The 24382-nt window shown below is 36.9% G+C and overlaps 2 protein-coding genes and 1 long non-coding RNA gene across 10 annotated transcripts in view; all 3 read right to left on the bottom strand.

The window, feature by feature from the left end:
* Positions 1-3248: 3248 nt before the first annotated feature.
* Positions 3249-6795, bottom strand: LOC144430663 (uncharacterized). Of its 3 annotated transcripts, none has more exons than XR_013479656.1 (4): positions 6777-6795; positions 5447-5560; positions 4538-4740; positions 3249-3761 (listed from the first exon to the last, which is right to left on the bottom strand). It is a non-coding gene; the product is annotated as an uncharacterized LOC144430663 (long non-coding RNA). The 3 variants fall into 3 exon arrangements; XR_013479655.1 differs by lacking the exon at positions 6777-6795 and adding an exon at positions 5670-5740; XR_013479654.1 differs by lacking the exon at positions 6777-6795 and having other exon boundaries at positions 3583-3761; positions 5447-6423.
* Positions 6796-7417: 622 nt separating this feature from the next.
* LOC120330178 (troponin I, fast skeletal muscle-like) lies at positions 7418-8689 on the bottom strand. The gene has a single exon (XM_039397035.2). The coding sequence runs from the start codon at positions 8471-8473 to the stop codon at positions 8012-8014; it is 462 nt and encodes a 153-aa protein (XP_039252969.2). The 5' UTR covers positions 8474-8689; the 3' UTR covers positions 7418-8011.
* A 588-nt stretch (positions 8690-9277) lies between these two features.
* LOC120330502 (DNA topoisomerase 2-alpha-like) overlaps positions 9278-24382 on the bottom strand; it is a 65089-nt gene continuing 49984 nt past the window's right edge. Inside the window, exons 28-40 of one of the 6 annotated variants that reach the window (XM_078118277.1) lie at positions 24207-24302; positions 22774-23059; positions 22081-22095; positions 19450-19545; positions 18688-18879; positions 17741-17798; positions 17235-17306; positions 17012-17083; positions 14198-14269; positions 13635-13668; positions 13354-13435; positions 12777-12820; positions 9278-12193 (exon numbers count right to left, since the gene is read on the bottom strand). In XM_078118277.1, the coding sequence (XP_077974403.1) occupies positions 11990-12193; positions 12777-12820; positions 13354-13435; positions 13635-13668; positions 14198-14269; positions 17012-17083; positions 17235-17306; positions 17741-17798; positions 18688-18879; positions 19450-19545; positions 22081-22095; positions 22774-23059; positions 24207-24302 (1323 nt within the window). In that variant the 3' untranslated portion in view covers positions 9278-11989. Of the gene's footprint in view, positions 12194-12776; positions 12821-13353; positions 13436-13634; positions 13669-14166; positions 14270-17011; positions 17084-17234; positions 17307-17740; positions 17799-18687; positions 18880-19449; positions 19546-22071; positions 22096-22773; positions 23060-24206; positions 24303-24382 lie in introns of all 6 variants that reach the window. The other 5 variants (XM_078118274.1, XM_078118275.1, XM_078118278.1 and 2 more) reach the window with 5 other exon arrangements.

Raw genomic sequence — 24382 nt, forward strand, 5'->3', positions numbered from 1 at the left:
GTAGATAAACATTCATAACGAGATAGTAATCCTTCGCTTTGACTCAATAGCGTGTAAACTTTCTCGATGGAAACTTGCGCATCACACACACACTCAGCCGATGCACTTTCTTGCCTGAAAAATCTAGGTCATACACGTTTTCTCAGAAATCTCTCAGTCACTGATTAATTAATAACTCGCTAATTATACGACATAATTCATCCAAAATCAATAGGCTTCTGGACCGAGATATGATGAATGCACATGCAAAATTAGGAGCAGATTCAACCTCGCTTTCATGAGATATCGTGTGCGCCTAACAGACAGACAAATATCTATCAACATACTTACCAATCAAGATCGATAAGTAATTAAACAGCATGGGACATAAGGAGGCAGACAACTCGACTACACGAACAACTCATCAGAGACAACCTGACTACCAAGATTACTGCTGGGTTGTCAGTCTTTTATATTACGGGTGTAATTTCGACCTTTTTACATTAGGTTTCACATCACATTTTTGTTTGGCGATATTTGAGCAGTTATGGCGTTCACTCAACCAGACTCCAAATTGCAGGAAATATTATTAAAATACTAACTTGGCAATTTTGTAATTCTGTAATTTCCCAAAGAAGCAATAAATGCATCCGAATCATTACATATAGTACTGTAGTACCTACTTCTAATTTACATTATACGACACAGATTTCAGATTGCAAGAATAGCCCCAACATCAGAAGACATCAATATTAGGTACTGTATTAACAGCGAGTGCAAACAGTCTTACGCTATCTAATTGAGCCAATTTGTGCATCTGATACAATTGCAAAATTAAACTGTAAGATAAACTAGTATAAGCATAGGGTATGAAAATATCAGTTCTGCAATTCAAGCTTGTCAGCCAACTGCTCATCTTTCTAGTTTCCTCTTCTAGCTCTTTCAGCTTTCAGTTTTGGGAATTTTGGTGGTGATGAGAAAAATAAAATAATTATTTTATCACTTAATTCTGATTGGATAGGTACGGTATATCATACTTGTAGAAATTCAAACCTACGTCCGCCGCACTTTCAAACTATCGATATAATCTAATAACAAAGGCGGATCGCTACCGCAAAGAACCGCCAAAGCTGAAAGAACACAAAGATCGAATGCGCAAACGCCAGTCTGTCAGTGTCATATACCCAAATTACTGTACCTCAATCAACTTACGTATATTCAACAATAAATCATCAACATTTCGAAATAAATTGCAACTGCAATAAGACACGTCACACCGTTTATATTACAAACATAATTTAAAAAAAAACCTGTCCCCTTCAAATGTTTCCCCTTTTGGTACAGCGAGATTGTTTTCTTGATCATGTGATGTATTTTGGTCAATGACGTAACGTGACCACGTGATGTCAACAAAAGTCAGCCATAAAAAATATTACGTAGTTAAAAGATTAGATTAAAATTTGTTTTAAACTCGCCAGGGTGCAAAATAATAACGATGCTTAAGACGAAAACAGCACGGAAATTTAGAGAAATTTGCCGAAGCTCCCAATAGGGTTTAAAACATGGGTGGACGCGTGCTACTTATTTTGGCAACACCTCTTTTTATAAATTCTGTGCGTTTTTTATGTACAGTTCCTTGCTCCAGCTTTCGTTTGCTTTTCTGATTTTATAATCAGTTTTTATGAATTATTTTATTGCTTGTTATGTTATTTTAACCAGTTACTTGTTTTCAGATGCATATATCTGATTTTCAGATGTCGTATTTCCCCGCGGATTTTTGAGGATGGTTTGTAACCATTCACTCAAATTTTTATTCCTTTTTGTCGGAATTAGTTGTGCGTAAGTCAAGTAACTTAGCAGTAAATTTCTCATTTCAATTCAAGACGGGATCAGCGTTGAAAAGCTGAGGTCGGCAATACTAGAGCTAGATAAATGTCCCTTGTTATTAATGGCAATTGAGTAAATGTATCACATAAAAACATACAAACGCCAAAAGCCTTCGAAAAATAATCATGGATGTTTTTGCATTGTGAAAGAACGAGAAGAATTTGACTTGGGCCAAAGGTCAAAGGAAATTTCCTTTTTTGTATTTCACGGGTTTTTTCTTTCAATGCTATTCAGCGATTCGAACCCAGATAGCACAACTACGTCGGAACAACCATGGCCGAACGTTGTTCGAACCACCGGCCCAATAATGGCGAACAACCATGTTCCAGCGAAGATTTGGCCGCTGGGCCAACGTCGGTCCTTTCGCTGTAATGCAACCGTGGCAAATGGTCGGGCCAACGTAGGCGATACGTTGTAACACAATCGTGAAATATGGCCGGTCCAACGTTGGCGATACGTTGTAACACAATCGTGACATATGGCCGGGCCTACGTAGGTGACACGTTGTAATACAATCGTGGCACATGGTCGGGCCAAGTTAGGCGATGTGTTGTACAGACAGGGTATGGATCTATACTACATAGAAATTTCCCACTAATCTAACATTATTTATATAATAAAAAACAAAAGATAACAAAATGTCTTTATTTTACAAATATGTATACATGTAATAAAATTAATCGGAGTTCGTTGCCAGATCATCCATAGCTGAAAAATATAAAAATTCTGTGTTAAATTGCAGTATTAGCAAATTACAGCACCAGAGTTCAAAGCCTAGTCTGAATAACTGCATCCCAACAAATTTTCAGAGTAGGAATCTTAAGCCAAGTTTCTGCAGTCGCAAATGTGTGAGTGAAGCTTACATTGACAAGACAATAATAATTGAGAAATACAGAAATTCTTGATTCCGCAAGGGGGGCGTAGACAATGTTTTGATGGGAATATTTGTTGGAGGGAATAATGATGATTTGAGATTTTATCTGACTAAAATGTCTTCAAATATTCCTTGTTGAAATTCATCTATATTATTAGAAACATCATGCACCATGATTAGTCTATTTGTTTAATAGATTTACAATAAATTTATTTGTAACTTCATCATTTGCTGTTGTGCTAGGGGGGGATGATAATGTAAAAAGTACTGTACGGGAGCGATGATACAAATAAGTTCGAAAACCACTGTTCGCCATTATGCACCAAACTCTGGCAACATTGGATTGGCAATTTGGCACTTGACTCTAACCATAATCAGCTTGGCGATATCTCCTTAATAAATATTTTTCTATACTGTTCACTTTTGTATACAAAATCTACATTCAATTTCTTTACTGTTCACAGTTGTTTACAAAATTATTACTCAATTTGACAATCATAAAGATAAAAATGAATGGTGTGGCAACTGGCAAGTACATTTTGTTTACTACCAAACTTATCTAAATTTTCTCGCCTGTTTTTATTTTATTATATCTCTGTTGTTGTTGTGTGTGAGTAACTTAATTTAATTCATGAACACGATAGGCATCTTTTTGGCAAAACCTTATATTCTTTACGCTTCAATCTTAATTAAGGTTTTGTTTTCACTCCAGATTGTCAGATTCTATTTAATCAATTTTTGTTCATTTCCCGTATGAATTATCTTAAGCTGATTTGGAGTCAAAATAATCTTATACTTATAAAATAGAAGAGGGTAGAGCAGAGAAAGATGGTGGTGCAATATGATAAACATATTACATACGTACCTTTAATAGCAGAAACTAAGGGCGTCCCACTCACTCCTTATCCACCGCGTCCTGCACAGTTGAAAGAGCGGGAGAGTAAATTTGTTATAACTGAGCTCATGATTCTCCAATCCAGTCTTTCTCGGAGCAACCTCCAAGACTTGACAAATATCTTATCTGGAATGAGTAAATAAGCCCAATTATAAGAATACATCTAATGAAAAGGTTTCCATCCGTTGCAAAAGCTCTATGTTAAATTATCGCGAGTATCTACTCTAAAATATACACATATGTGTTTTGTCCACATCCCATTCGTATAAAAGTGAACAATTTTAATATTGCAATCAGATCGTATTTAGACATTTAAATAACCTTCCTTGAACACGAAGCGAAAATATTGGGCATATTGTATTTCATACATAAATTCGAAGCGCTTCATGCAGTCAAAAACAAAACGACAAAAAATAAAAGGCACTCAATAAGATGAGACCCAGCAAGGGTATTTTCACCTATTTTACTTTCATGTTCTGTTTAGCTTTCCAATTAATTATGGAGTAATCTGCAATATTTTAACATTGTACTAAAACTAAACAAATATTCTGAATCTCAGAGATTTTTACATCGTGGTCTTCATACGATGGCATGTGTTACCGGTCAGCGAACTCTTAAATTAATTTTGCTTGCCCACTGGCCGCTGGGGTAAAAAGGTTGGGAACCACTGAACTAAACAGTTAAGTACAAGTACAACCACGTTGCACTAATGCCCCGCAAACTTACAGTCGATTTTCATCAGAATGATTGAATAGAATAAATTGATTTTTAATGTTTTCTCGTTGTGGGGTCACAAGTATCTGTAGTCTGTGATTTTACAAAAATTGGGGTCGCGGAAAAAAAAGTTTGGGAACCACTGCCGTAAAGTGTATGTAATCAGCCTATAAAAGTATTCAACTCACGAGCGATTTTTTCATCCTTGAATGTTTTCTGGATCAAAATGTAATCAGACAATGAATTGACAATGAATTTCATCAATTCCTTTATGTCCGAGTCCACACTATAATCAGTGGAAAGTTGCAGATGCCGTAGCTTGTAGCATAAGAGTTTCTACCGCCTGTCCCAACAATTTTTCCATGGACTGGATTGGAGCATGGCTTGATCTCTGAAAATCAAGTTAGTGTTACACAATAAATAGTACATGATTGTCTTTCAGATGATAAACGTGAACGAATGGCCTATACTAATTACCAGAATATAAATTTTTCATTAATATTAGTTACCGTATTTTCCGGCGAATAAGTCTACCCGGCGAATAAGACGAGGCCTGTTTTTAAGCCTGAAAAAATGGGTTTTTGCATATAACCGGCCGATGAGTCGGGGTAGTAAAATCGCATCAACGTCGGGAATCTCAAATTACCATGCAATGCCTTTCGAGCGGTTGCCGCGTTTGCGCATTGGTTAAAATAGCCTATGACTTTTTTTTATAGCGTAATATTCAGTCCATATATGATAATCAGAGCATTGAAATTTCAGATTCACAGCACGAGAATGTCGATTTAATTAAACTAACCTGATGAGGACGTGGGGATGCTATCGCCGAAGGTATTTTATTGTCCGGGTTCAATAATAGGGCAACAAAAAAATGAAAATGATCATACTCGCCTAATAAGACGACCCCCCCCCCCCCCCCCCCCCGAAAATCAGGCTAAAAATTTGGGTCTAGAAAAGCGACTTATTCGCCGGAAAATACAGTATTAACCACATGATGTTGTACTAGGTAATTATTCAACCGATATATCTAGCTATTGTGCAATATTTTATGGCACAGGTATGCAAGGAGCTACTATCAAACTATGAAACAAAAGCACCTGTTTTGGGCATTGTCCGCATTGAAACATTGAGATACTTGAAATGACACAGTGTATGATTGCGTGAAAGAGGGAATTGAAGCAGGTGAATTTTCCAGTCCATTGTCATAGGGCCTATTATAAAAATGGTATATATCATTAAACTTACAATGGTAATATTGACACTTGACAGAATATCTAATCGGTAATAATTATTTAGAACCGGAAAAAAAATGGATATTACACAAAATATGTCCAAATATTTGTAAAGGATGTGTCGTACAATACTTCATGCTTTTAGAGTCGCTGGGCATTGCACAGTGGCATGCACATTCGGCAGTCATTGTACAGAGATGGGCTTCCCCCCAATCGCCCGAATCTTTTTTGCTAGCGGTCTACTTTCCAATTCACTTTAAAATATAATAACACTTAATTAAGGTTGGTTGGGTAAGATTACATAGCATACATACTGAAAATAAATCATATTAATATATATGATTACCCAATATAATTCTATTGAATTTTAAAACAAAATAGATATTATTCAAAAATCAGTAATTTATTTCTCAACAAAGCTGAAAATATGAAATAGAGCAGGGTTGGACAAAGTTCTCGGACCTCGGACAAAAATTGAAAAAAAATTTAAAGTGTTACAAAAACAAAAAGGGAAAACAATAATCCTTGAGCTATTTTTTACCCAAAAACATCAAATTTTAGTTTCAGTTTGATTGTGGCAATTGTTAAAACATATTTTAGATTTCAGCCAATTGAGATCTGTATTTAGATTTGTTGAAATTCATCAGACAGAAGGTTCACAAATGTACAACTATTCAGATTACTGGATTAAGTCGTTCAACGGGTTGGATTTGGGCTGCGGAAATGTTTGCACTTATACAAATAAAGTAAATATAAAAAATTAGGCTATATCCAGGGATGAAGGACCAATACCGGTATCGGTACTCGATAACGAATACTGGTAAATAAGAGATGGCAACCTCAGAAAGTTTAACAAAAAAATGTGCCAAAAGACCAAGTACGGTACCTCATCTCGTTCTGTCGTTACCAGTACCGGTACCGTACCTATGGTGTCCAGGATAAATATGTAACTTTTACCGGTATCTACCATAGGTACCGGTACTCGATAACGAATACTGGTAAATGAGAGATGGCAACCTAAAAAAGTTTAACAAAAAAATGCCAAAAGACCAAGCACGGTACCGTACCTCATCTCGTTCTGCCGTTACCGTACCGTTACCGGTACTTTTACCCGTATGGTACCGGTACCCTATCACCCTTATGAACCGTGACCTGACAACGCACTTAGAGTACCGGTACCATGAGATTAACTTACACGGTTACAACTAGGCTATCTCTACTTTCGCCATTCTACTATGAAAGCATAAAAAGTTCAATGTCACTGTCCCATCCACGGCAAAAACCTCGTAACAGGCTATCGATTACGAGTACCGCCAAAATGAATGGCGGCCTCATGTGCTATATTCGAATCGCGCGCGCATTTCTTCGCATAATGGAAGGTTTCGTTGAAGGCCAATCATGGCCTTACCATGGTAAATGGTTGTAAAACCGCGTACAACGGTTGCCGGCGGATTATAACGTTGGCCCAACGTAGTTGTGCTATCTGGGAAGTAGCCACCGATACATGCTCATCTCCAGATGTCCAGCATTTCTCTTCAACTATACGTGTCCAAAAGTTTCCAGATAACACAAACCAGTATCATATTTGGCATCGCTGTACTGTGTATTCATCTTTTTCCTCAATTTGCATAAGATTGATTTTTTTAATGGTTGGAGAAAATTCACTTAAACCTGAAATTAATAATTTTGCCTCAGAAATGTCGATTTCCACTTAACCCTTTCTTTTTACGGTTTACAGGCGTTTTAACCAACAGAGACTCGAGTACGGAGATAGATTTACATCTGTATATCCTCTTATCCCCTCCCTCCACCGATACTCCAAAAAAAAAATCAGAATGAAGCAGAGTGAGAGATTTATTTCCACAAACAATGAAAAGACAATATTAAATAATATCGATAATTTTTAGAGAGTTAGACTATAATGAAAACAATGAAAAACAGTATAAAACAATATCGATGATTTTTATAGAAGTAGTCCAATTTACACATTGTTTTGTGTTGGCCAGTATGCAAGACCGTTGAAGGTCATCAAGGCTCCTGACCAATTTAACACTGTTATTGATTAAGAAGTCGGAATTAATTGTTACAATATAAATATAAAAAAGACGGAGAATGAGTCGGCAGATATTTTAGTTTCACGATTCAACACTAAAAGCACATTGTGATAGAGTTTAGAGGACATGTGTAAAATATATATAATACCAGTGCTACATTGTGATCTAGTTACTAGTACATTACATATCGCCATAACCGAGTCGGGCTCAGTATGAAATATAAATGAACTTAACAATTCAACACGTGCTATAATACCAATAGAAAACAATCGACAGTCGTCAGTGGAAATAAGATGGCAGTATATTATCAAATCTAATGGTGAAATGATAAATAGAGGAGTTTCTTCTGTTTGATTGTTAACATCGTCTAGAAAACCTATTTCTTTCCCTCGTTCTTGGAGCTTTTCAAGTTTGATCGGAGATCCATGGTCACTTTGTGTTTCGATCCAAGAAGAGCCCTCAACATTTGGTCAGCAGACATACGTACACGTCTTAGTGGTGGGCGCTTGAATTTACCTCTGAGATCAAAGATCTTCTGGTTTAGTTCTTCAATCTCTGTATCATTCTTTTTCACTTTAGCTTCTATCTCATATCTTGCTTCATCAACTTTGTCAATCTTAGCATGCAATTCACGACACAGGTCCATAAGTTCCTGTTGTGACATGCTGCCAAGATCATCCATTGGTTCAATTCTCTTATTCAATACATTCTTCTTTTCCTCGGCTTTTTGTTCTGCTTCTCTTTTCAAATCTTCGCGTGCCTTGTTCAGCATGAGAGACTTCAGCTGCTGTTTGCGCTGGTGTGTCATTTTGCGAGGTGCACTTTCAGAATCGGCCATTTTGAAGAGAGTTTTTGTTTGTCGCACTAACGAGTTAAAAATAAATTCCTACGTCGGGATCACAAATGCGGGGAACGTACCGACGGCTCTCGTCTTCTTTCCTTTTCTTACGTCTTAGTACGGTGTGCTGTACTTCCTTCAAGTCGTCTTTGTCAGATACAGTGCTCACAGTCTTAAGTTCTGAGATATTTATTAACAATATAATTTCAAGTCTTCTTTTCCTTCAGTTTCTTTTTCTAAGCGGCGATTCGCCGACTTATATATTCGACAGCACGGATGGGCCGCCAAAAAGTGTCACATCGTTAACACTCATTTTGTTGTCGTCCCATCTGTTTAGTCGATCTAATCAACGTTGACACTACAGGCTCAGCTATCGCGGTATTCGCACGATTGAGATAAGTTATACCAAACGAGGATAGAGGGTGGCCAAAGGTCGGGGGAAATCCATTTTTTTGCATTTCAACCGTTGCTATTCGAAGTAGACACCAATATATTCCTATCTCCAGATGCCCAGCATTTCTTTTCAACTCTACCTTTCCAAATACCAATCGGGCTTTCAGATAACACAACCCATGTCGTATTGGGTATCGCTGTATTGTGTACTCATTTTTTAATCTTTGGAAAAAATTACTCTACCTGATATTAATCATTTGGTCACAGAAATTTTGATTTTCACCCTATTCTTCTCTTTAGGCTTACAGATTTTTCAACTGACGGAGACTCGCGTACGGAGATAGGTTTTACACCTGCATTCACTCTCAACCCCCCCCCCCCCCCACCAATACTCAAAAAATTAAAATGAAGCAGCAATACAACACGTGCTATATTAACAATAGAAAAAAATCGACAATCGTCAGTGGAAATAAGATGGCAGTATATTACATCATAATAATAACTATTATGTCACAATCCTATCAGTATAAACAAACCGTTACAACATAATAAAGTTTGAGATCATAAAGAGACAACAATGGAATAAATGCAACTGTGACATAAGTTTAGATCAACAATTTTCAAAAATATTTTTAATTTTTAGAATTCTTGGTACAAAAATGATAAAATTGTCTAAACAGTAAACTGATTTAGTAAAACGACTACAAAACTAGGTAAAAATGTTCCAATAAACCAGCGTTTTTCAATCTGTGTTTCGCGGAAGACTGCTGTTCCACGAGCTTCTTTGGAGTGTTCCACAGGACAGGGATCGAAATTGTGATGAAGTTTGTTGCCATGGCGATATCTGCTGTATCTAGGTGTAGGTGTTCCAGGGTAAAATAAGTTTGAGAAACGCTCCAAAAAGCGAAAGCATCATTGAGGACATTGGTTCCAAACGAGAGCCTCAGTCAGTTTACTAGCGTTTACAATTGTGCAAGTTTTTGTATCAAAATTTGAATCCAACGCAAAAATATTCCAATAGAGGACAGCATCATTAAAGCCAAAGGCAGTGCTTTCATCGCAGAGCCCAGTAAGTTTGCTAGCATTCATATTAGTGTGTCGAATAAGACATGCACTTTCCGATAGAGAAAAGCATCATTAGGGACATTGGTTTCTAACAAGGAGCCAAAAATTAACTAAGCGTATTTAATAGTCTATTAAATAAGGCATACATATTTCAATATAGAAAAGAATCATTAAGGACATTGGGCCTAACCAGAAAGCCAGTGAGTTTACTGTCTTGGATACGCCCCAAAGTCTATCTTGAATGAAAATATTTCCATGGTTTCAAAATATTCATAGTTTAAAAACTGCCAAGCACACATAAGATGTCTCAGTGGCCGCAATAGTTTGTCTGAATCCTTCCTTAGACATAAGAGAGAGCAGAGCAAACTTCTAGGGGTCGTCAATTTTAGGGTAGAACAGTAAAGAAAGCTGTACAAAGAACTAACAAAAATGAAAAAGCGAGTTTACTGTGCATTCTTGATAGGCCGGAGTCTTGAATACGCCAATGTCTATCCTAAATGAAAATATTTTCATGCTTTCAATTTCAAAATGTTCGAGACTAAATAACATCATTTACCAAGGGCTACCAAAAGTTTTAAAGAAGGCTTACATACGCCAGATCTTTTATAAATATTTGATTATTACGAGTTCAGAGGTTGCTGAAGTCGAAATTATTTAGAACTCGATGTCTATATTATTACGTTTACTAAAAGTTTCTAATAGTTTTAGAGCAGAATTGCATATGACAAAATTTGATTCTTACGAGTTCAGAATTTTTTTTTACAACTTGGTGTCTATTGTGAATGAAGTCAGAGTTTCCTAATCCAAAATTGGACCTCCGGAAGTATGCGCACCAAGATGGCACACAACCTGAACTTAGGTTGTGTACCAGGTTAGGGTTCAGATTGTGCGCCATCTTGGTGCGCATACTTCAGGAGTACCCCAAAATTAAATAACATTAAGTTTACATTAAAGTTACCAAAAGTTTTAGAGGATTGTATGTTTGGAGCCGTTGTCGCGAACTTTTATTTACAACTCAAAGTCGATTGCAAATTTTTTTTTAAATCCACGCCCTGCACATAACTGCCGTAGTTTCATTGAAACGAATCCATAAGGAACGAATTATTATAGCAAAGGGGCACGGCATTAAAAAGGTTTGAAACCGATGATCACGTAAAGTTGATTTTTTCAAGTTCGGAATGTTTCAGAATACACAGCCATACATATAACAAACTGGTTTAATTCAAACGGATCCATAACGAATGACATATTATCGAAAAGGTCGGGAACCCCGATTCAGGTTGAAGTTTGAAACTGCCAAACACACATAAGACAGCTCAGTGTCTGCTGAGTTACCTAGAAGAGAACATACACAACTAAAACAAGTAGCAGAGTGAACTTTTTGAGCCTGGCAATTTTAAGGATAGAACAATAAAGAAAGCTGTACAAAGAACCAACAAAAATGAAAAAAAAAAACATGAAAACTTGCAAAATGAACATTTAAACAGTCTTCCATGAATTAGGTCTTGTGTAATTTATTCTTATAAATCTTTGAAGCGTGTCCTGACAGAATTTATATTGCCTTGTTGGGTTGAGAATATTCTGACCTTCACGTTTCAGTATGATAACATTTGCAAGATTTAAAAACAAAAGAGCAAAACTTGAAAAAAAGTTCTAGGAAATTAGGAAAATGTTTATTTTTATTGCAATATGGTTTCAAGCTATTTTTTTTTTAAATTTAACCATTCGACATTTTGTCTCAAAACCCTTAGTTGGATTGAAAAGGTTTTTATAAAGTGTAGTCCATGCAGCTGGAACGATAAACTATACATATATTAGCCTGAATAAATGTCAGCTTCCCACTCCACCCGCTAAACATTCGCAATTAGCCCATTAAAGACTCTAAAGTCTAGTTCAAATGAAGGAATGAGTGTTTCATAAAGCGCTCAGTAACTGATAATTAACTATTCATAAACCAGTTCAGGCAAGAACATACAATCTCATCAACTTTCCTCTTTCTAAAAAGCCCTCCAATGGAGACGACTTTTTAAATTTTTCCCACGGCAACTTTTTCAATAATCAGAAATCGCTGTCATCCGAGTCGTCGAAATTATATTTCTTTTGTGCCGCGGCTCCCCGGCGTGCGGTGGAACGCTTCGGAACAAACTCAGAATCTGAGGAACGTAGTTTTTCGTCGTCGTCACTGCCGGAATTTCCGCCAGAAAAATCTGAACCTGAATCCCACAGTTCCTTCTTTTTCCCTTTTTTAGGTGCACTCTTTGACTGCAAAACAAGATACATCTTTTTTCTACTAGGTAAAAATGCTAGAGCAAGGTGTCTTAAACTGGGTATTCACTCCCTTCGTGAAGGCCATGAAGTAGTGGTATCGAGCCACTAAAACGGGGCTCTCACTCCCTGGGAACGTGGGCGTCGCTACCCCACCTTTTGAAATTAAAAAACAAAATTTTCGACATCATTTTTCGTAGTTTAAAACACTTTTTCGACCCTCAAAACTATTTCAATAACAGACGTTTTCAGTCTGGACCTGCTTGCTGTTACGATCTAACTTGGCAATTTTGAGTTTCGGAACCCCCCCCCTCCCCCCTCCTTTTGAAAATTCCCGACACTACTTTGTTGAGAACTACGGTACTAATCAAAGAAATACAGGATGTCCATAAAGTCTCTTTACAATTTTTATTTTTGTATGAAGTCAGTTCCCAATATATCTTAACCAGGTTTGTTGTTTTTTTAATCAGTAATTGTTCAAGTATTTTTACTTCATTTAATACATCTGTGAGGACCAAAACAATATATGGTATCAATAAATTCTATCATCAAGTTAGCAGGAAAATACACTTTTACATACCTTAGATGCTGCTGGCTTCTTTGGCTCTGCCTTTTTAGCTTGCTCTGTCAAAGAAATTAGAAAAATATTGTAGAATTGGTCGAACAAAAATTTTGTCAAAATTTGGAATCTTTTTATGACATTATTTGACAGAATTGAAACAGTTGTTAAGCAATACAATAAATTCTGCAGAAAGTTTTCTACAAAATTATCAACAATAATTCAGGCAGCTAAGCAGTTGCCGCGACCTAAAGCTGAGATTTAAATGAGGGCCAAAATTGAAAGCGAAAAATTTTTTTCGCGGACTAAGAGAGAGGATTACCTGCAATGGTCGATACGGCAACGGTACAATTGAATTGTGACGAACATGCTAAAACTGTGAGCTGTGGGTTCTAGAACTCAAAACGGTAAAAATATACAGTCTTGAAAGTATTTCACTCAAGTTCGGCGGGCCATATTAAATACGCAAGCGGTAATTGAGCTGTAGTTTCGGAACCACCGACTTGGGGGAGCAACAGTGCATAAGCATTCTCTTAGCGCTTGGATAATGAATCCTATAGTTCTAACACGACTAAGAAGAAATATAAAACGAACATACTTTTAGGTGGTTTAGTCTTCAATATGTCTTCACTACTGGATGCGCCAAAGTCGTTGAGTTTCTTGCGTTTGACAGCTGTTTTCTGAAAAAGTGAAAATTTTGAAAAATCAATAGTAATGGATCTCTTGAAAGAAAATACGGGCGACTAATAAAATATTAAAACGTACTGAAACAATTATAGAATAATGAAGGTGCATTACACACCAGAATACTTTACCCCCCAAAAACTTAAAACTGGGGGGTTTGGACAGTTTGAAAATCTTTGCATCGGACTTTCTAACCTTAGCGGGAGGGGGCGGTTCTAACTCCTTGATTTCATCCCATGAAAGATCGGCTTTCTTAGCGGCAGGAAGTTCGGAGTCTTAGTGTCTTGGGGCATATTCACCCCTCAAAAACGGGGAAATTAGGGAGCTTTCGCGATTAAAAGCAGTCAATTCCGTCGATTGTAAAAGTGAACGTCCAATTAGTAGAAGACGTTAGAGTTCGGGTATTCGCAGCCGTTTTTCTGTTTTGTTACGTAGGTGGGGAATGCATGACGCGTTGCCATTTACTAACCTATTATCAACTTTTCTAGCATGGCCAATGTACATATTAACTGTAGATAAGGGGAACAATCCATGTATTACGTAATGAACCAACTTCGTCTTTTCGGCATCGGTAAAGCGATTGAGACGGCAGAGAAAAAATAAAATGACGGGATTTCCCGATTACGTAATAGGTTTTGCCGTAATTACGGAATTAATTTTGGTCAATAACGTGCAAGCCTAAGGGAGTTGGGCCCAGTTTGAGAAACGATACATAAAAATTTCTCACCTTAGGGGGGGGCGGTTCTAACTCCTTGATCTCATCCCATGAAAGATCGGCTTTCTTTGCAGGAGGTTCTGAGTCTTCATCAATGTCATCAAGATCAATAAAGCTGAAGTGAAAACCAACAAGTTAGCGCCACGTTGAAGGCTCGCACATAGACAGGAATTATAAATTTATCGCAAAATAAGGAAAGCTCATAAGACGGCTTAATCGTATCGCAAACTACAACTTTCATTCAATTATCAGTCCGTCCTGAACTGAAAATTCAACAACTTATCAGAGAATTATCATATATATCCAACAGACATGTATAAGAGGAATGTCGGATGGTGTGTGAAAAGGGTACGTAAGATTGAGAAACAGCCTAAAAGGACCACTTACAGATAATAGACTTGGCTACTGGGACGAAGGCTCAAACTTAATATGAAAAACTATGAATAAAAAAAACGCTTATTCACAAAAGCTAGTCCAACAGTTTTGCTAATGTTTATATAAATATAAATACTATCAACAATTGGGGTCATAAGGAAGTTTTTTTACATCAATATTCTTAACACAAATTCATATTCGTGGAAACTATGGCTGTAATTTCAGTAGACACAAGAGGGCCGAGTGAAGCACTTCAGTGTGCCATAACCGGCATGTAGGCCCCAATTTGCATCTTTGTTCACATATTGTATTACATATTGTTTTTAAGAATATCGAATGTCGCACACAAAATTTTTCGCTGCTGTCCATGTTTTGATTGAAAATATTTCAGTTTTCTTTTTATTTTAAAGAGAGTCTCATGCGCAGCGGCACCTAATCTTAGCCGACACGAGTCCATATAGTGACTTGAAGTAGCCTAGCATAACAGGAATTTTTTGCATTCCTTGCAATTTACAACGTTCTGAAATAGCGCTTAAATATTTACTATTTATTGTGGATTTATCGTTATCTCAGTGTCGTTGATGATAATTAGGGCTGTCCAAAATCGAATAATTTTTTGATTCGAATCGAATATTTTCGCCGAGTCGAACCGAATAATCGAATATTATTCCGCAATATTAAATCTGTCTTTATTATTCAATAAATGCCTGCCCTTCGATGTTGTGGTAACGTATGTGCAGTTACATCTTACTTACTGCCGCTATTTTGCAATACAATGTTTTCAGATTTATGAAAGATCACACGCTTGTATGAACTGGTCAAAAAAATTGGAGAACTTCAAAATTTGGGTCTCGAAAACTGTTGAGTGTTAAGAGTAAAAATTGCACTATTCAAAAATTGCAATCTCAATTTTGATGGATTCAGTTTTAATGGGACATGTAAAGCTTGTAGATGCTATTTTAATCCTATTCACTAGTCTTATGTTATTATGTGTAAATTTCAGCAAAATAATTACAACCATTAATATAGATAAAACTGTTGCTCAAATTCAAAATTCCATTTAAAAATTCCAAGCTAGTTTGATGACAATATTATTTGATGACTATAATATTGTTAGTGTACAACAGCCATCAAAATGCAAGAGTGCAATTATTTGTCTTGGTATATAGTTGGATAATACAGTAATGCCATCATAAGAAATTACAAATTCCATTCAAAGAAGGTATTGCCATCATAAGGATCCCAAAACACCTGTTTCAGCTTTGAGTTGTCTGTACCATGTTCCTATGATAACTAACTCAACAGCTTCAAATCGATTCTATTTATAGAACTATCGTTTTCTAAATTGTCTCCTTTTTCTCCTTGTTCTCTCTCAAAAACGTCATGACCGATTATAACTTGTTATGATGACCATGCATGAAATGGCTAATCTCGTGCCACCGGGCGAGCGTTAGTAATGTTCACAAAATGAAGGCGAGAGAAATATCGGGAAACCAATTAAGCCGGGAGCGAGAGTGGTCTGAGCTCGGAGCGCCGCCGCTTGCCCGATGAAAAACATCCCGTAAAGGTGGTTTCCACTTTATGTACTGGTACCTAATTTTAGCGATTCGAAAATTAGCCGAAAAACGATTCGAATAATTTGCAATTCGATTCGATTTCGAATATTTGGTTCGCTCGGACAGCCCTAGTGACTACAGACGGTATAATTGGATTTAAGAACTAAAATTGATATACCAGACAGCAGAAGTGTTGCAGCATTCGCTTCTGCACAAATAAGTCCTTGAAGGTAGCTCTCTCAAAAACGAAATTTGCAAGCCCAAACACTTATATAGTAGGCGCTAGTATTGGCAGAGACGCTGAATTTTAGAAGGACATAAATACAGGGAATCCTCGACTTACGTTGTTCCTTTCTTGAGACGTGGTGTAACCCGAATTTCAGTGTAAGTCGGAACATTATACTGTACACTACAATAATTACGCATATCATACTGTATCAAGAACATCTATTTTACGCTTTGAGTCCATAATAAAGAGCAAAAAGTTAAAAAAAAAAAGTTAAGATTAAACCAAACTGACGTACAGTATCACTGAAACTGTGTACCATGTGACTGAAGCTTAGTGATTATTCGTTCATAATCGTAATAGTTCGCCATTGTGAGCCCATAGCACTGATTTTCTTGATCACAATGATCCAGTTTAAGGGCTTAGATATTACAGTACAGTATTATCTTTTATATTTTTATGGAGTGCGTTCGAAACCTCGAAACATCATTATGGAGTGCACATTCGTAACCTCAAAACAGCATAAGTCGCGACCGTCATAACCCGAGGGCTCCCTGTGATTTGAATCTGTGAGTTTGAGGTGTATGTGGTTCGTTTTACACATCATATTCAGATCTGGATAATGCTTGAGGAATTACGGTATTTAATGTCGGAGAAGGGTTGCCCACAAATAAGTATATTTTAATCACATAACACTTACTCCCGTTTGTTTTTCTTCTTTGTCAAAGCAATGTCATCTTCACTGTCGTCATCTGACCATTTATTGTTTGAACTGAAATTAAAATATTTCATATTTATCTAATGGGAAAGGAAAGTTAATAAGATATTCTAATCATCTGATCTGGAAATCAGGACACACATCGGAAAGTGATTTGTGGCATGGATAAGAGTTTTCATCCTATTTTCATCTTTTCATTACTTACTTTTGTTTGTTTTTCTTCTTTGTCAAAGCTATGTCATCTTCACTGTCGTCATCTGACAATTTATTGTTTGAACTGAAATTAAAAATATGAAGTATGTGATACAAGATGGCGGACACCGAAACGTAGTATGTGTCAGGGTTGGGCCATAATTTTATTCTAATTTTCCTTATTTTAGTTCTACTACGAGTTCGGAGACTAGCCAAGTTACTCCCGTAGTATTTGTATCTGAAATTAAGGCCTAACTCTAACCTGGTACACATACTATGTTCCGGTGTCCTCCATCTTGGTTCACATACTTCGGGGTACCAAGAAATTTACCTAATGGGAGAGGAAAAACAGCACACCAAAATATTTCTTACAGGATTCAAACACGCAATCAGGAATGGCAAGAGTAGTCCTATCTTGGCTTGAAAAGCCAACCATCAAGAAACAAGTAATAATAAATGTTTAAGTCTGTGGTTTCAATATTTTTGGTGCAGCTGAACCCCAATAATAAACAAACCTACCTTTTCATCTTCGCGGCAAGAATGTCATCGTCGCTGTCATCAGATTTATCTTTCTTTGCTGAAAAATAGGGGTCAAAGGTCATTCATGTTACAGAGTGAAGCAAATTTGAGAGATACCAGTTAGGAGTGCAAATGACCAACTACATATCTTTATTCTATACTTATGCACTAGTGGACCCATCCGTATACAATCCAAGTATTGCTATAGCAAGAATGTAGATAACTATTTCATGTCATCCAATAATCTTGCTGCCAAGAATAAGTCACTGAAATTCATCCATCAGATTTAAACTATGAGTTGGGAATACAAGAGAATGACTGTCAACAGTGTTCCCTTTAAGGTGAGCGCGCGCACACAGCTTTCACAGGCTGCGCACACATATAGATTTACTGCGCACAGACGTATTTCGATGTAATGTAACAATGTTCTCGGTTTGCAGGTTGAGAAAGTTTGTTGTTGGCCCACTTATAACCCGGTTAGAACGCCAAAATTTCTTCATTGGTTTTTGCACAAATATTGGTCATTTACAAAAAAGTGTGCACACACCAAAATTTCTACGCACACATACTACAAAAAATTAGAGGGAACATTGACTGTCAATATACTTCAACGCTTTACACAAGAATGTTGGAACAAGAGTGAAGTTTAACATTCTAAGTAATTTAAGAGTCTCGCAGTGCACTAAAATGGGCGCTCACACGTATGTGCAACAAGATGGCCAAACCTGAACGTAGTATGTGTACCAGGTTAGGGTTAGACCATAATTTTATTCCAGTTCTCTATATTTTAGTTCTATTACGAGTTTGTGGACCAGCCAAGTGACTCCCGTAGTATTTGTACCTGAGATTATGGTCTAATCCTAACCTGATACACATACTACGTTCCGGTGTCCAATATCTTGGTTCACATATTACAGGAGTACCAAATTCCACAAATTTAAACTCACTTTTCGCAGTTCTCTTCGTGCTTTTTTTAGGAACATATTCTTCAGAATCTTCATCTGAGCTAAACCCCTCAGAAACATCAGAGTCAGAATCCCAAGGATTTTTCTTCTTCTTACCCTTAGTTCCTCCTGCTCCTCCAGATGGTTTGCTTTTGGGCTTGAAGCTTAATGTTGTCTGCTTGGTGGCTGGTTTGACTGTTGTTAAGATAAAAATTTATCTTGGAAAAGGATGTTCAGATTTATTTTTGGGAAGAGGAAAGGGGATAAGATGCACTGGGTTGGTTCCATATATGTTTGCTCAAGGTAAAGTTCCAGAGTACTTGACTAAAAAGAGCTGGAAGAGCACCGATAGAACAGGGGTGGGCAACTTCTCTAGTCGGCGGGCCAGATGTGGAAAAATGAAGTCCTCGGCGAGCAGGAATATAACATGAATAGTATTCAACATCTTAATCACATATTCATTGGCTAATGCAAGGAAGAAAGTTATAAATCTTGTTTGAAGTAAAGTTTAAACTTTACAAAAAATAGAGACCAAAATACACATACTTACCCACGCCTGCGATAGAAGAATTGCAAATTGCAAGTTTGCTCACAATTTAATAATTATTATGAGAGTTATCACTAAGTAGTAAAAAAAGTATCATCATTCATTGCTACTGAAATCAAAGTTACGAACGAATTTATCACTAACTCTAGAAATTTTTGATGGGTTTGTGGCCCAAAAGTGGGCCATTAACCCACTGAATTAGCTTAACGAGAGCTTACCTGGTTTTGGCTTTTCCTTCGTTGAATTTTTAATACTCAGACGTTGAGCCAGTGATAATGGTTTGTCTACGTCGTCATCTATGTCCATGCCAGCAACTGTAAAAGAATTTTAACATTATTTTAAAAAAAGTAGAAACGGGTTGCAAAAATCTATGAAGAAAACATGTTTCAATTAAAATGTTCAAAGTTTGCATATACCTACTAGATCAGAGTTTCCTAAACTTTCTGGGCAGTGAACCCCCCCTGTTTGCGGATATTATTTTTTACAGACACCCATTCTATACCAAATCATGGGCGTAATCAAGGAGGAAGGATAATGGTCAATTTGGATTTAGAACACAACACCACAAACGACATTAATGTGACGGATCAGTTGGCCCAACTCTATAACAACAAACTAATTTAATTGTGTATACTTGGATAGTCTCTCACAATTAACATAACTGTGTTTCCCGCCACTTTCTTGCATCAACAGGGCTCAAATGACCTTGGCAAGGCCGCACAAGTTCTCGACTGGTGATAACTCAATAATGCATACAATTAATTATTACCGACGACGTAGCTCTGTGACAAAGATCTACCTCACAGACGATCGTTAACATTTACAGCAACTTTTTCACTCCCATTGTTAATAAGGTCTCGTAACAATTACCATTTGCGATTGCATTAACCGACGACTTCATCTCGTTTATGGATGACTATGTAACAGTGGATATACGTTAAATGTATTATTTCAGACTCTTAATATCGCTGCGGACCCCTGTGTAGTCACCCACGGTGGTCCCGGACACCAGTTTGGGAAACTCCGTAATAGATAGGTTTCCATTTTTTAATTTTTTCAAATTTTCTAGTATCAAATATAATTCATCTATTTGGTGAAAAATTTGGTATACTCCCTGACACATTAAGGAAACAAACTAGAATTCGGTTAGAAACCAAAGAATTATCGATCGAGGTTAGGGAATCCCCAAAACAGTGGTCTTACTCCATAGTGACACCGTGTGTCCCATCACTAATTAATTATTAACTCGCTAATTATACGGCATAATCCATCCAAAATCAATAGGTTCCTGATCCGAGCTAAGATGAATGCACATGCAAAATTTGGAGCAGATCTGCAGATCTGCATCTAACACACAGACAAATACCTATCAACATACTTACATATTAAAATCGATAAATAACAATATAGAATGACCATGGAAACAAAGAGGACCCTATTTCAAAAATTTCATTTTGAAAAACATTAATTTATTAAGGTAGCTAAAATTTCAGAAAAGCTTTGTGATCAACATACAACATCCAAGTTGAAAACACGTGATTGGAGACTTGAAGTGGATTGTGCGCACAAAAAAATAAGTGTTCCAGGAAGAAAAAACAGTGTTCATTCATCTTTAAAATTTTCTAATATCCCAAATGGTTATGCAAAAATTATTATTGCTTCACAATGCTCTATTTAACTTTCCATGTCTTGGTAATAATTTTTTTGAAACATCTGCTTCGTTTATGAAGTACTAACTTCAATTTTATATCTAGATTTGAAAATGCCACCGTTTACCAAAAAATAGTTTGATAGCCTAGAAATAATGATCAAAACGAATTGAATATTTAAACTCCCAATATATTCAACATAAAAAATTTTGGTGCTCCCGAAGTATGCGAACCAAGATGGCGGACATCGGAACGTAACATGGGTAACAGGTTAGGGTTAGGCGATAATTTCTTTTCAATTTTCCTTATTTTAGTCCTATTATCAGTTCGAAGACTAGCCAAGAGCCTCCCGTAGTATTTATACCTAAAATTATGGCCTAACCCTAACCTAGTACACATATTACATTCCGATGTCCGCCATCTTGGTTCGCATACTTCGGGGGGCCCCAAAATTTTTGTATTTGAGAATAATTTAGAACTTTGGTTTCCAGCTGTCAGAAAAGCAAATCAAAATGTACGATATCTCGACTGATAACAAACAGCATAGAGAAAATGATGACTTTTTATATTTATGTCGTTTGAGATGTGATCGACATGAAGATATAGGACTTCATGTCATTTTCCACATAAACTTGCCCCCAATTTAAAATTTATTCGATATGCCATATTCAAAAATCTTTTTTCAGAATGTATTCAAAATAGTAGAATATTTAGTTCAGGTCATCTCTGGGTAGGACAAGGTCTCCCCTACAAAGAAGGAATCATAGTGATTCAAAAGAGCATGTTTGAGTTTATTCGGCGAGTTTAGCGCTAAAAGAGGCTTTTACAAGAAGTTTACTTATTTCAGCAAAAAGCCAAAAAACTTTGGTTCAGTCTTCAGTGTATAGCAGAAAGTTAAGAAATTTGCAACACTTCAAATCGTGTAGTTTTTAAATCAACAATTAAAAGTGAACTATCACCACAAGTCCACAACGGTTCCATTACATTTGAACCCACGTACATTTGAACCCATGACAATTGCACCTGTATGCTATTGCACCTATGGAATTTTTTTTGTTTCACGGATAGTTAAACCCATACTAACCCTAACCCATGGGTTTTAGCACCCGCATATAGATTGAACCCGTGGATATACGCATGGGTTCAAATGTACATGGGTTCAAATGTACGGTCACCGTCCACAACAATTACCATCCTTACCCACTGCTTCTTTGGCTGCAATTATGGAATTAAATATGTCACATAAAAAATCAGTAATATGGTACATCTGTGAATTTATACATCTGTATTGTCAATTGCGCAAATATTGTATTCCAGTATATTTTAATTGATGTTTTGTTATATATTTTGATCAATTTTGTTTGTACAATATTTCATGCACGACGAAAATAAAAATCTGAATCTGAATTTAAGCTTGAAAGTTGATAACATTATTGGGGATGGGCATTTCGAATACGTGGTGATTTCAGAATTGATTCAAATACTTTCTTCGAATCAAATCTTGAATACTTGGAACATATGTAATTGTATGCAATTTTCCTACTGTAATCCGTCCTCAAGACAAACTTACTCAATCCCAATCCTTCAAGTATAAAAACGAGAATATCGGTCAGAGACCGAAGTCTTATCGATCGAAAGTTAGGGGATACCCCAAAACAGCGCTCTTACTCCATAGTGACACCTTATGTCCCATCACTAATTAATTAATAACTCGCTAATTATACGACATAATTCATCCAAAATCAATAGGCTTCTGGTACGACATATGGTGAATGCACATGCCAAATCTGGAGCAGATTCAATCTCGCTTTCGTGAGATATCGCGTGCATCTAACAGACAGACAAATACCTATCAACATACTTACCGATTAAAATCGATAAGTAAAAACATACCATGTCCATCAGATTCAACTTTGACCTTTGTCCCGTCCTCAGTTTTGAAGAAAGATTCCAATTTTCTCGCTGTGCTATCTTCCTTCTTTTTACGAGCTTGCGTCGAGATTTTGGTTTTTAAAGCAGTATCGATTCGTGGAATGCATCGAATTCCGTGTGGGGAAGGCATCGTCTCCATTTTGACTCCTTTTAAAGCTTTTCCGCGACCTTTGGCCCCGAATAATCCTCTATTCTTGCTTTTCACTATTTCAGCTTCTGCTTCTTCCCGTTCAGCTTTTTCCACTTTCTGAAATCAAAATATTTTCTTAGACAATTATCGGGGCGCTCCCAAAGTATGTGTACCAAGATGACTCACAACCTGAATACACATACTGTGTTCAGGTTGTGCGTCATCTTGGTGCACATACTTCGGGGGCTCCATTATTGGTACTACCGTAGTGTGTGTACCTCTTCATTTTAGTTCTATTACAAGTTTGGGGACTGTCTGTGTTAGCCAAGTGTATATACCCCCTGCCCATAGGCTTCAGTCCATTTACACAACTTGATGTAAAGTAGGCGAACAAAATTAGTTATCTCCATATTGATACACATACTTCTGGAGCGCCCAATTATCATACTTTTTACTCTAAACAAGGCCATATTTGCAAATAACTTCAAGATGTTTTCTAGCTGTATTCAGAAATTTTGATGATCAAAGTTTAGGTCTTTGGCTCATTGATGAGGTACGTCGAAGTGCCATAAAGCAGTTTGGGAGGCCACAATGCCAGGCGCAGAAGTGATTACTTATCGATTTTAATCGGTAAGTATGTTGATAGGTATTTGTCTGTTAGATGCACGCGATATCTCACGAAAGCGAGATTGAATCTGCGCCAGATTTTGCATGTGCATTCATCTTATGTCGGACCAGAAGCCTATTGATTTTGGGCGAATTATGTCGTATAATTAGCGAGTTATCAATCAATTATTGATGAAGTGATCTAGATTTTTGTAAAGCGAGAGAATTTTGAGACCCGCCGAGTGTGTGTGTGCGATGCGCAGTGCGCAAGTTACAAGAGCGGATGAATCGAAACTGCAGTTTCTGTTTTGGGGGATCCCCTAACTATCGATTGATAAGTCTTCGGTTTCCAACCGATATTCTTGTTTTTTCACTCGACAAGAAAACTCTTTTTCCTAGTTTCATTGTTGGATAAGTTTATTTCACAGGGTGATTCCACTTTGTTGAGCATGAATTGTTTGAACATAATGGGATTTGGAATCTACCAATCAAAATAACACTATGAATACCACTGGAATGATAAACAGGGGCCAGGAGTGCTAAAAGCTACTGAAGAGTCTTTAAACCATAATAGGTTGGGAACCAGTACATTAGTGCATCCCACCATACTCCAAGCGAATAAATACTGAATTTTTTATCAGCAAGCTACAATACTTACTTCTAATTCTTCCATAAATCTGTCGAGATCATCTTGCCATAATTTAGAAGGCGTCTTCCTTGTCAGGTCATCCAATTCTTTTTGTTTGGCGTCACGCTGTGAAAAAGGTACTAGATTGTTTTAAAAGCTGAGGAAGTAAAAATATTCTATTGCTTTACGTCACACTACTATAGGGG

This window comes from Styela clava, chromosome 12 (assembly GCF_964204865.1).
Source record: "Styela clava chromosome 12, kaStyClav1.hap1.2, whole genome shotgun sequence".
Lineage (NCBI taxonomy): Eukaryota > Metazoa > Chordata > Ascidiacea > Stolidobranchia > Styelidae > Styela > Styela clava.